A 13,618-nucleotide genomic window follows, 5' to 3' on the forward strand; every position below is an offset into this window, starting at 1 on the left:
TAGTTAAGCTGCAAGAAAAGCGTTTCCCAAGAAAATTTCCCCAAGATGGGCTACTACTACTCCAGTAATTCAGAATCCATATGGCAATTCCAATTAATTACCTAACGGAACAAGCAAAACAGCTTTAATTGTAAGGGTTTGGGGCTGTTTCGTAAGGTTAAAAATACATCAGAAAAAGCAAACAAACATCCACAAAGTAGCAAGAATTCTGCAATGACAATATTCCCTTTAAATCCAGTGCTCACTGGACGTAACAGCTCAGAGCAGACCACTTGGAACAAGGCATTCAGCAGACTTTAGAAGGAAAGCACAGCTCCTTATGGTATCAAAGGTGTATCTTTACACTTAAAGCACAGTTTAACTTGATTAGAAAAGAACACACAGTTACCAGGAAACTTCAGTTTCAGAAATTTAAGTCATTTCTGACGCTAGAAGGCAAAGCTAATTTACGAATTTAAGCACTCTCCAGTTTGCCAAGTTAGTCCCCAACCCTAACAACGTATCTGGATCGACCCTGGTCTCAAGGAGGCTCCCAGTAACTACTGCACACAAAACAAACTGCAAAATGGACTCTTCTCTAGTTCAAGGGGGTTTGATCCAAAAAACTTCTCTGGGCATTAAAGAGTAGCTCAATCTGTGTTACCTCCCACTGCCTGCAAAAAGCCATTTATCCAGTATGCATAATGATGCAGATTATTTCTCAATGCATGCTTATCTTTAGGGTAATAATGTAAAATAAGGGAGAGAGACCAATTATGCTGCAGAAAAAATATGCTATTTCAGAAAGTGTTTCCAGCTCCTTTTCACCACTTAACAGTACCAGTCACACTCCCACAAGCGTTCCCAGATGAAAGGTGAGACTTCACACAGCCTGCCAGCATTAACCCTGTTATTACCTTCACCAGCACAGCTACACACAAATTACTTCATATTACACCCTTAAGCAGGCTTTTAATCACATTGTCCTGACATATGGTTACAGCAGCAGTTGAGCCCTGTCTGTCATCACCACAAGGAAAACATTCCCATCTCAGGGCAGTCCCCCCAAGAGCACGGGTAGTCATGCTGCTACAGCAGCTTCCAAGCTTTTCACTGGCAGCTACTCAGAGGTGAAATCCGGGCTGAAATCGTGCATTTGCAGTCACGAGCCCTCCCATGTTGTTTAATCCCTTGTCCATGCTACCTTCGGGAGCACAGGAGAGACAGACCTGGAGCAAAGAGTTAAAAACTTAGAGGGACAATTTGATGTGGAGGGTGGGGAAGAGAATGAGACCTCTTAAGAAGCATTAAGCAAGAAACAAAACATTCTGCAGATGGTTTAGGGCCAGCTTACTACTACAGATAAAGATACTTAAGTCCATGAACACCTCATTACTGCATGAAAGAGCACTAAGATGTCCCACTCCCTCCTTTCTTCAAACCCTCCTCCTCTTCCGACTCCAAACTTCTTCAATCTCTTTACAAAAATAGAAAAGAGAGGGTGGGTGTTTAACTGAAAGATTATGAGGAAATATGCAGAAATACTTAAAAAAGATAATAAGACATTCAGACTTGCTTTTGGCACTGCGTTTTCCACACATTCGTATTCACATTCATGCGAGTATATTTACTATAAAATGCTTTCAAAGTGGCAAGGGGCTGTTACGTGCCCTACAGACAGTGAACCAGAGCACTTCTACAGCACCTTTTGCACTGCTGGAAATCTTATGCCCCTGAAGACTGAGCCAAAAGTCAGGTTTTTGTTTGGTTTGGGGTTTCTTTAAAGCTGAGTTAAAGTTCTAGTATTCATACTACTTATATTTTTCATTCCTTCAGCCACATTCAGCCTTCACAAATCTTTCACTATTCACAGTAAACGCAACGTGAAAAGGCAGCATTCCATCCCTTTATTTACGGGTTAAAACCCAGGATCACCAAGGAGTTAAGTCAAAGAAAAACCTGAGCCACCAAGGCAATGCATACTCCAGAACTTGTCCTGTGATGAGGTAAAACTGCTCCTGCGTTTTTTCTCCTTTATTCTAGCTCAGTGACAAGGAACTGGCCAGCAATAGCATCTCTTGGAGATCGCATTGTAATATGAGAGTGCTTACCTAGCCTGGTTGTGACATGGGTTGAATTAACACCTCGTTACATTTACTGCTTGTTTTTCTAAGTTTTCATAGGCAGACAACACCACAGTTGCACAACACATCGGCTATTTAATCTGTAGTTGGGCTCATATTCTGTCTGTTCCTCCCTCATTAGTTACAACAGTCACCCCTCCTTCTCTAGTGTTCTAGATCCAATTATCGCTCATTATTTCCTCCTAATTGCAGAGGAAGAACCTCACAGGGACAGCAAAACAGGCATCCCTGACACCCATACCCTTCCAGCACAGATTCCCAGTTTCACCTTCCAATCTTCCAGTACAGTTCCTTCCTTGCTTACTTCAGTCAGCTCCTGGAAGAGTTAAACTGAAAACAATCTTTAACAGAAGGGTGCTGTTCAGTGGACCACCTATGCATGTAGAGCTACTAGGTATCGAGTGAAGTAAGGCAGGCTACATAGCCTGGGCCAGGGTGACAAAGAGAACGTTTGAGAATACCTTCAGCTCGGCCTAAACAGGTATTAAACTCACTGGGATTTTCTGTACACATTCCAGTTTCTCAGAACAACAGCATACCGATCTCATAGGGCATCCCTGCAGGTAAAACCAGGTAGAGGCAGGCATACCTTTTAAGAAAATTAAGTATTTTTTGTCACTACTTTCATATATTTGTGTTGAAAACTAAGCAGAGCTGCTGTGCTATGCTTCCATCCAACTTCAGCTGACAACAACGGTATACTTTGACAATTCATGTTAAAACTCTGAATGGAGGTGGTCCTCCCAGTCCCTTGTGAAAGCCTTAATACAAGACACTTCCCAAAGCAGGGCAGGTTTAACTCCCGCCACCACCACCTCCTGAAACTCTCCCAGACAAGGATGGGAATACGCACCCCGGAGAGCAAATCATCCCTTTGAACCGTAAACAACATGGACACCATCTTCCTCTTGGATTCCGGGCGCTCGAACGCAAAACCACCATCACCACCCCCCAGGAGGAGGAGGAGAGGCGGCACGGCTCATAACAACTTTCAAGAAGTTGATGCCATTAAATGAAAGAGAATAAAAGCAGGATTCAAAGGAGCTGCCTGCTTACCCCGCAGGGAAACGGCCCCGGCGGGTGCAACCTTATCCCATCCAACCCCGCACCCCCTCGGAGCGGAACAGAGAGGGAAGCTCCCGTGAGCGGAGGGGCCCCCCGCGCTGGCTGCTCTCCAGCGGGCCCGTCGAACAAGTTGATCCCGGCATGAGAGAAAGAAAAGGAAGAGCTGAGAGAGAAAAAAAAGCCGGGAGGGGGAGGGGAAGCCCCTGCGCGGCCGCACCGCGGCTGCGGAGCCCGCACTGGGCGGACGGAAGGCCGGAGGGCAGCAGACTCTCTCCCCATCTGCCCTCCACGTCGCCAGGATCCATTTTCCCTCCCGCTGCCCCGCTCCAACTTTCCGCGCCCCGGGGGCGGCCCCCAGGCTCCACCCGCCGCTCCTGAGCCGAGCGCCCCCCGCGGCCCTGCCCTCCCGGGACTCACCGGCATCATCTTGGAACCGAACCGCATGGGGACGGCTCCGCCGCCCGGAGCGGGAGACGGGCGACCGGGGGGGCGGAGGGCCTGTGCTGCTCACCAGGACGCACAGAGGAGGAGACCTGTTGCGGGAGGTGCCGTACCCGGCCTCACCGCCCCGTCCTGCGCTTTGTTCCCACCGGGCGCCGCTGCAGTCGCCCCCGGCTCCGCTCCGAAACTAACCCCGGCCCGGCGAGGAGGAGCCGCCGCGCCCCGCCCGCCGCCCACCCCCGGGAGGGGCCGGCCCGCCTCCTGCCCCCGCCGGGGGGCTCTGCTTCCTTCCCAGGCCGGCGGGGTGGGGGTCAGCGCTCCCGGGGCCGAGATTCTGCGGGGGCCGTGCGGGTGAGCACGGGGTCACCACCCCGAAACTGGCCTCCGGGCACAGCACCGGTCCTTCCCCTCCAGGGGGAGCGTCCCCGGGCAGGCGGGCGGGAAGCGGCTGGCCAAGGTCAGGCTTCAGCGCCGGAGCCTGCCGGTCAACCCCGTTCCGCTCTCGTGTGCGCAACCCCTGCCAGAAGCACGCTTCGTTGTTTTGCTGATTCTAGTCGGACCTGGCAGTCGAGCCACAGTGGTCAGGTCAGACCTCGCAGATAAGACGCGGAAATAAAGTCTTTAAGAGACCCGTATCAAGGTTGGGCTGCCCTCAAAAGATAACCACCCCACAAATCTTTTACACCCCCTTAAGAGGGAAATTAAGGAAGTTTCCCCTTACCCCCACCCAGCGTAAGGGACACCCATTTCAAACCCGCGTGCTTTACTATCAGCACTTCAAAAGCTCAGAGGCGGCTTGAAAGAACAAGCTTGTGCTAAACCAGCACCGTTATGGGGCTCTCTGCAGGAAAACCAGCTCCATCTGCTTTCCCTACTCGTATTAAAATCTTCTCAGTAATTAAAAGGATAAAAGCAGAGAGAATTAAAAGTTCTCAGATGAAGGGAGAACAAAACTCACACCTGATCTGTATCTAAACATCGCTTTTTCGAAGGCAGTAAAGAAACTTCAGCAGCGTTGATAAAAACCCCGGGAAGCCCTGTGCAGTAACCGAACACCGTTTACACCGTTTAACAGAAAACTGCTGCAGCTGCGAGCGGGGGGGGGGGGGGGGGGGCGTAAAAAAGGGGGATGTAAAAGCTATTTTCGTAGTTGTCTAATTACAGCAAAGAAAAACTTAAGATTTTTTTTCTTTTTGCTGCAGGGTTTATGAACTCTATGGGTAATTAAAACACGTCCCAGAAGTGCCTCGCACTGATTTAAACCAGCTGTACAACTCCTCCCCGCTCTGGCTCACATCTCCGCGAGCGCTTCGCCTTCGGAAGAACCCCTCCAAGACCGGCGGGGAGCGGGACGGGAGGTCGGGACTGATCGTTTTACCCGCGGCCGTGACCAGCCTTAACACACACACACGCACACCGGTGTGCCCCGGCCCCAGGGCGGCCCCAGGCCACCCTCCCTCTGTGCAGACCTCGGTGCTGCTCCCGCACCGCTCCCCCCCCAGCGGGGGACTCGCACCACCCCTTTGCCAGGGCTGGCCAATGAGAAGGCGCCGCCGGCTGTATGACGTCACCTCCCCCGACGCCTATTGGGTACCTCGCGAAAACAGCGCGGTGTCTCTCGGCAACACCGTGGCGTCACAGCACCGCCCCGTACCCCTCCGCGGTTACCCCCTATCCCGCGGGCGAAGCTGGGATCGCGCTCCCGAAACACTCCCAACATCGCAGGAGCAAAGCAAGGGCTTAATAAATAAATACCGGCTTCATCCCGTAGCCCCCATTCACTCAGGGTCGCTCCTCTGCTGCCCGGACACGTTGGCCGACCTACTCGCAGCAGGTTTTCTAACCCCGGGTTTCATTCGGTAATTTAACTCCACCTTTGAAGCGTTTCACAAAATAAAAATGTTACAGGCACGTGCTAAAGGAGAACTAAAATCCTCCTGTAAATCTACTGAACTTTAAGGAGCATCTAGCTGGTAAAGGGATAAAACAAGAGGCGTGATCTTTAGATGTATTCCTCAGATACAGACACGAGTTATTTCTAATAATCATAGAAACATAGAATAGTTTGGGTCGGAAAGGACCTTAAGATCATCTAGTTCAACCCTCTGCCATGGGCAGGGACACCTCACACTAGAGTCACCCAAGGCTTTGTCCAACCTGGCCTTGAATACTCCCAGGGACGGCGCATTTACCAGTTCTTTGGGCAACCTGTGCCAGTGCCTCACCACCCTCACAGTAATACTAATTACAATAGTACAATAACAATTTCTAAGCGTGCAAAATAAAACTGGAAACAGATACGAATCAGCTAGGAAAGAGGTTTCGGGTGCACCTATATGCACAACGGCTACATTTTGCCAGGGCATGCCTCCCCTTGGTCAATCCACAGAAGTCTTCATTGGCACAACTCCTAATTTTTACACCTTCCACACAAAGCCACAACCCCATCCCTGCTAAGGAAATGAAGCTTCAAGGGGTGCACCTATTTTTTCCCAGTTTTTGTCCAGGCTCCATGACTCATACGTTGTGATGGCGGCTCTCTGTGCCATCTGGCCACACTCTTCGGATCACAGCTTCTCTCCAACAGAGGGGACAACCCTCGCCAGGTTTGCAGGTAAAGCAGGGTCAAAATTGCTTGAGCAGAGCTCAGCAGCACTGATCTCTTCCCTACAGCATGCCACATATCTGCCCCTTAAGGCAATTCAGACGTGATTTCACTAGATAAGCATGACATGAATTTCCCACAGTGGGTTATTAACGACAGGAAAGATTTTAGGGTTTATGAGCAGGGAGGAGATGATTCCCCCCCCCACCAGTGGGAAGGAACACGTGAGGGTTTCTGACCGCAGGTTCAACCTCTGGAGTGTCAGCGGTTGGAGATAACTGAGTCATGCACAAGAGGATTGGCAAAAGGCAGCACTTCTCAGTTCTGCATATAGAGAGCTGCCACAGAAAGGAAGAAGAGATGAGATCCATGGGATTGGGAGCCAACACTGCAGGCAGCTGAAGCTCTGCACCTCTTCCCTGCTTCCCACTGCTCTTGGCAGCCTAATGGAGCATGCTGCAGTTGACTAAGACCACATGCAGCTCCCTAGAAGCAATCACAGCAAGGGCCCAGAGGAAGCTAATACTCATGGAATGGCTTGAAAAGTATCCAAGAAAAGGAAAAGTAACACCAAAACACCAAGAAAATGTAGCTGAATCATTCTTCTTTCCACAAGAAATCTACTCAATCTGAACCACAGAAACTTGCAGTAGCAGAAAGACATGACAGACAGCAGTGGTAATGACAATTAGGAGAAATCAACAGCATCATCTTTTCTTTCCATATGATGGGATCAGAGGGAGAGGGGGTGGGAAGACACTGTTGCATTTCCCACCTTCAGCAGGCTTCTTAACACTCCAAAACTTCAGTTAATTCCTTCAGTGCTATATCTAAGCCATTTTAACAGTAATGTCTCATCCTTTTCTCTACAAGCCTGACTAAAACTGCCTCCAGACCAGTCAAATCATCTTTTACAGCCCTTGCACAATTAGGAGGATTACAAGGCAGCAGGTATCTGGCAACATCTCTTTTGCAATACTTTGTAAGAATAAACAATAAATTAAAATGCTCTACCTGCAAGCTGTTTATATTTTAACAACCTCTTTCATTCTTCAGCAAAAAAAAAAAAAAAGAAAGAAAAGAAATGGTGAAACATATGCTTAGACTGTTTCTAAGACAGTAATTCCAGAGAGAGTTTGTCAGAGATCAGCCCCATGCAAGACGAGCAGGAGGCCACCTGGTTTAGATTTGCTGTCCGCTGCCACCTACTGTTAAAACTCCACCACGTCCTTCCGAGCTCTGTAAGTGATACGACTTAACATCGCAGAAAGGGAAAGCTTTGGAACTGAGATTGCTGGGGGGGCGGGAATAAGGGAAAATGCCTAGAGAATTGCTCACCTAACCTCTGCTGGTTGGGGCATAGCACAGCAGCTTCACATGTTTGCATTCTCTCCAGCAACATTGAACTTCTGGCACCTCATTTATACAGCTAATCCCCAGCTCAAGATAAGGCCTTTCCAGACAGTGATTCAAAGCAAGGGCCTCAACTAGTCAGTGTTGTCAAATTTCCTCACAAAGAAAAAAAGTAGCTATAGAAAATACCTTCAGCACTTTCATACAATTCTGCTAATCCGCCAGCTGCCCTCCAGTGGTTGTTAGATTAATTTTCACTATTTAATGTTGTATTTTTACACTATTTGATTCATTCTAAAAAGATCAGATAACAGACCTTGCAGTGGAAACATGCAACATGGGGAAAACATGCAGCAACAACAGAGTCTGCATCCCAGATGGAAAAAAAGAAGCTCACTAGATCCAAAATCTGCAGCTGATATTCGTTAAATCCTTAAAGGAACCTGCTAACCAAATTAGCTAGGACATCCCATATTATCCCAGTGACTACTTCCAAAGCAAAAGCTGTGTGCCATACTCTAGACACTACATCAAGATGCATTAAGCACGTGAAAGTCTTAGATAAAGCCATGGTGGTTTGCCACAACTTGTGTCAAGTCCAACTCTTTCACTGTGAAGGTCTTCTTCAGGATTGAGAGGTGGTATAATACATATACTTTCCTCCTGGTGATAAGCTGCTTTGCTCACTAACATCTGTGTCTGGCAACTGAAATGACTCTCTTCAGCTGTAATTCCCTGCAGAGAGTTTATCATATCAGTGCATGCTTAATGAAGAACATCATCAGGTCCCTATGTGAATGGGCTAGATTTTGTTGAAAGGTATGTTCTGTTGTCAGCTAAGTCCATTTTGGTTGTGACATACACATCCTTATTCACACAAAGATGATGTTGATTTAAAATCTAAACAAAAAATTGTATTCTGTCACATTCCTGTGCCACAGCTCAAAGTCTAAATTTTCTCAACATGAGGAACAGCTGAGTTACATTTACCTCGCTCAGAGGCACAAGAGCCAGTGTCTTGCCTTGTGAAAGCACTTGCTTCTGTACAAAGTGAATATAAACTTCATTGGTCACTGTGTATGTGAACTGGTAATGCAGGGAAGCAAGTACGTGAGACACCAGAGGTTCAGAATCTGTAACCTTAAAGTTAATTAAAAAATATTTCTTGCTCAACTTGCATTCTCTCTGTAAACTAATCCCATTACCGAGGTTGTGAGAGTCACGCGTGCTCCCACTGTGCAAAGTACATACTCAACCACATTACTCAGTAAGCTAATAATTATACAGAGCCAGAAGCACCCAGGAACCAGCAGCACTCAGAAACTACTTTAGAAAGATGTATCAATTTTGCTGCAACCTATTCAGCTTTTAAGCAAATAATTTAGCAACAATTTCAAAGGATGATTCTATAAAAGCAGAAAGTAACAATACCGCTGAACACAAGCATCACTCACAGTAAACAAAAGTATCTTGTTTATTCCAGAACAACCAGGAATTCATTAACCTCAGTAAACTAAAGCTCCTCCAACTTCTCAAGTTACTTGCTGGAAGAAAATTCTGATTTCTTCACTCAAAATTCTTTTCCATGGACTTCAAATGCCAATCTTTTGTCCCACAAGTGATTTAACCTCTATCCAGCTAAAGCCACTCTGCACTGTATCTTAAAAAGAGGAGAAATGACTGAAGACCCTCTGTAACCAAACGGCTAAGGCAATTACAGCAGTATGAGAAAGCTGTATCTGCCTGCAGCCACTTACCCAGCCCCACAAGTGAGCTGGTCAGTAAGGAAAAACAGGGAAGGAACTGAAAACCATGCTTGTTAAGCACATAGATATTTCGCTGTTGCAAACAGGAATTCAGCGATGAAAATCCCATTCCTTACCAGAAACCTTAAGACATTGATTGGCCACACAATGATGCTGAACCTTCATCCCAACTGGATGTTTAGAGAATGTGGAGAGTTAATTCAACACTTCTGGTTTACTGCTGCCTCATCCCTGTTTCTTAGCTGCCAAGAAGCCAGGGTTAGCTCATGCTAGGAGTCCCTCTGGAGTCAAGAGAGAATGAAACCAGAAGGATTTAAGAAAAATACAAAATTACTTCAAGATCAGCCCCCACGATTCCTTTTTTTTTTTGTAAAGTGACTGGAGGTCTGAGCAGACCACATAATTGTGTATGTATCCTTGTTAATCTATGTATTTCCTTTGTGCCTTCTCACACAGACCTATAGTCCTGTGCTTCAGCAAATCAAACTCTGCTTTAGATAACCCTGGCAGACACAGGTATGTGGTCTGTAAGTGACAAGAAACACTTTTGGAGCTGTGTTTTTCTTCTACATCAACGTTATTAGTACAGTTTGTCATGCCAGTGATGTTTCACAGAGCTGAACTGATGAGACACAGAGAGACATTACTCATGTCTTCACTGAATTATCTTTATCATAGTGTAAGTATGTGGTAATATACTAAAATCTAAGGAATTCCTTGGAACTTACTTACATCAAAACTGAGCCCCTCCTAATGATGGAAGCTGATTCTCCATCCTAGAGCTTTCAAACATCCTACAAGAAAATAATACAGAGAATTAGCAAAAGTCACATAAACTAATTGAAATCCCCATTTTTGTTTTATAAATGCATTTTCACCGAGCTAAGTTCTGAGTACAGCTGTGGGAGAGTATGTAACCTGAGCAAGAGAACATGCTATCCAGTCTCTGCAGCCCTCTCTCAGGGAAGGTTTTTTGACTCCAATAGAAAGGTTGTTTGTCTGAACCCTCATCCTTTTTTATCTCCCAAGCACAATATATTAGATGTCTACAAACTCTTTTTTGTGGATTTGAAAATACTTTTAGTTACACTTTTTTCTTGAAATTAAAACCAGAAAGAAAATATTTAATGAAAGCTAGATTGAGCAATATGCTCAGCCTACGAAAACTACTCAAGATTAGTCTGGTCCCCATACTTTTAGCAGAGAAAAATCCACAGAGGTTGTATTTTCTTTAGTTCTATCTTATATCCATTTTCCTTTTGCTTCTACTTCTAATTTCCCAGGGAGCATCACATTCTTTTGCCTCTGAACTTCAGCTTATGATCGCTATCAGATACCCAATACATAGTATTACAAATAAATTACGAGGTAGATGTAGATTTTAGAGGCAGTTTCTCAACCAACTTTTTCTGCAACATGGAGCACTAGTGAGCCCCAAACTAGCTGAACTACAAAAGGTCGATTTAAATATGTTGATTTAATTAAACTGGGATTACATTCATACCTGACTCTACTAAGAAAACTATTAAGTTACCTACAAAAGGATCAAAAGTCTCAGCTGCAAAACGTGGATCTGTGAAATTTACATTTGTTAAGCACATTCTAAAAGGAAATTTCAATGTGGCTTTTTCTTTTTTCCATTTATTTTTTAATGCCTCTCAAAAAAAGACCTTTAAGCAAGCAAGACTTTACCTCAGCGTCCAGCAGCCTGAATGAAACTACAGCTGTGGGAATACACCAAACTTCTTAAAAAACCACATTAATATCCATAAAGTGAGCAAACTGCTGCTGCCCTAGAGAAGAAAACGTGCCATGTGGGAAGGCATTTTCTATTTTTCTATTGATTACACTGACTTAATAAAACAAATCTGTTCTCCTCCCACCCAACTTCTGCTCTTATCCTCAGTTTTTGAGCATGTTCCTCCTCTCTGCTCCTATGTTCCTCATTAACATGGCAGTTCTTGACCTAGTTACACAACTCCAACCCCTGCTGCTAGGTGTCTTCCCCATCCCTATCTTCCCAGATGTCTGCCTGTTAGCTCCTGCTTCTCACTTTCTCCCCTTTCCTGAATTTATTCTCCTTTCTCACATTTGCTACTACAACTTCCCTTGTATTTAAGGCTCTCCACCACAGCTCTTGGTGTTGCTTTGCTTCCACACAAAGCCCAAACAAACGTACTTTCATTAGAATTTCGGAGTCCTTGCCATCCTCAACAGACCACACTCTAATCAGTTGGGAGCATGATATACATATGGTCTCATAAGCTTGTAGTAAGCTGAGACGCTCAATCTGTTCAGTGTAGATACATACTAACATGGTATAATCAAAACTAAGGTTATTTCAAGATTTTTTTAACTCTTACAAGCATTGCAGAAGTCTAAATGAGTGGTAACCCAAATAAGCAGGTTTGTATCCTGCATGAGCACTGACAAAATGTTTGTGTGGTATTTGACATGCAATAGACTCTACATAACTTTATTTCCTCTCTTTCAGGAAGTATTATCAAGTTGTCTGGCTTCACACTACCCCACAGTAACTGAAAAGTTAAGCCACTACAGAGCCTGTGATGAGGATTTAGTGAAAGTGTGTGGTCTGTGATTTTGCAAATTTAATACAAAGTGATTCATGCTCAGAAAAATGACATGCGATACACTGGGGAAGGATGTGAATCAGAACCTGGAAGGCAGCAGAATTAGCCTACTTACTGAAGCAGACTTATTAACTATAAAGCTATTTATATAGTTGTAGTTCATAATATAAAATATACAGTGCATATTATTAATATTTTCTACTTAGTAATACGGTAAACGTACAGAACATAAAGCTTACATTTATTAAACACCAAGCTGTATCTTAAAACCTCAAATTGTCCAAATGATAAGACAAAACAAAAAATCATTCTGGAAACCATCTTAAATTATATATGCTTAGGACGAAAAAATCCACTAGCTTTTAAAGCATTAAGGGACTGCCAGCCCAAATTTCACATGCCAAGTCACGAGGATTCTATGAAGAATTCTCCTGAGAGTGTTTTAAACTGCTGAGTGTGCATGTGAGAGGAGATCAGGTCCTAAAATCAAGCACAAGAATAAACCCCTTGTTTCAAGATAGCCAGATCATTTTACAGCAGCATTGATCAGTTGAGGGGTGGGGGGAGCAAAACACTCCCAAATCCGTACAAGGCACAGAGTGTTCTGCTCCCAAAAAGGAAATATTAATTTCAGCGCACATTTTTGGAGTGCCATTAGGATGACACACATAAAGGCTTCCCCTTGCATTGCCTTGCTCCCAAGTTGATTCTTTTGCAGTTACAATCTTTTTCCTGTGAAGAGAAAGGTTGCAGGTGGGTTTCCAAGGAGAGGGGAGAGCTGCACATGAAAGAAGTGGGTTAAGATAAACCTTCAAAGAGAAGAAGCACAGCTGAAAAAAGCAGCACAGGGATGCTGCAGCCACCTAACGCTTTAGGCCTGTAATGTTTTAAGCTGTATTACGTTGGTGCAGGTACTGCAACAAGTGGTCCCATTCTCCCCAAACATTGTATGGCCTTTTCCCATACGCTTTGCTACTGTCACTTCTGGGATTTGCCTAGTGATCTTCTTTGGCAAGTCAGTCTTCAGCAGCTCCAGTTCCCCACGCGCTTAACGCTACTGATGGGGAAAAAAGCAGCAGCCACAGCTGAAGGCAGAGAGAAGACTAGCGCCACACTTCTCAATGGCTGTGCCAAGTTCTGTGGGGCTAAAATGGTTGTGAAACTACGGCGTGTCTGTGACCATGCTCTGAAGCACCAGGGAATGTTCTAGAAACAGCCCTTGGTCCCATCCCTTTGCTGTCCCAGCTATTACAGACAAGAAACCTCCATAATACACAGGATTAAAGGCAAATACAGGAGCAGAGTTTGTTTTATTTCGGATGTTTCACCTCCTCAATGATGTCTGGTTCCAAGCTGTGTTCTGCAGGCAGCTGCAGTTGATGCCAGCTTGCTCTGACCCCTGAAAGCCACAGCAGACCTGCACACCCTCTGCTCCTCTGGCTACTGGGGCTCCCCTTGCTTGTCCTGGCCAAGTGGGGGGGCAGGCTGAGGCTGGACACAAAAGGGAACGCTCATCTGTCTGTATGTGGGATAGAAAGGCCTGGGTGACATTTGTAAGAAGCATGTAGCTGTGCCTCATGAGCTCCAGAGGTATTTTTCCGTCCTGTAGATGCCCTACTGTAATTCAACCGTATTTTCCTGTACCTGCACAGCCATCGCTGCTCCTGTGGTGTG

General features: G+C 45.5%; 2 protein-coding genes across 2 annotated transcripts in view; one reads left to right on the forward strand and one right to left on the reverse strand.

Moving 5' to 3' along the window:
* TP53BP2 (tumor protein p53 binding protein 2) overlaps nucleotides 1-3,709 on the reverse strand; it is a 47,760-nt gene extending 44,051 nt beyond the window's left edge. The window contains exon 1 of the mRNA XM_057398807.1: nucleotides 3,606-3,709. Coding sequence (XP_057254790.1) covers nucleotides 3,606-3,632 — 27 coding nt within the window. The 5' untranslated portion in view covers nucleotides 3,633-3,709. The remainder of the gene's footprint in view (nucleotides 1-3,605) is intronic.
* Nucleotides 1-13,618, forward strand: part of DEGS1 (delta 4-desaturase, sphingolipid 1) — an 88,244-nt gene that overhangs the window by 47,050 nt on the left and 27,576 nt on the right. The window lies entirely within an intron of this gene.

Source organism: Pezoporus wallicus, unplaced genomic scaffold, assembly GCF_028554395.1.
Source record: "Pezoporus wallicus isolate ANWC-B61680 ecotype Strahan unplaced genomic scaffold, APGP_CSIRO_Pwel_v1 contig_5231, whole genome shotgun sequence".
NCBI lineage: Eukaryota > Metazoa > Chordata > Aves > Psittaciformes > Psittacidae > Pezoporus > Pezoporus wallicus.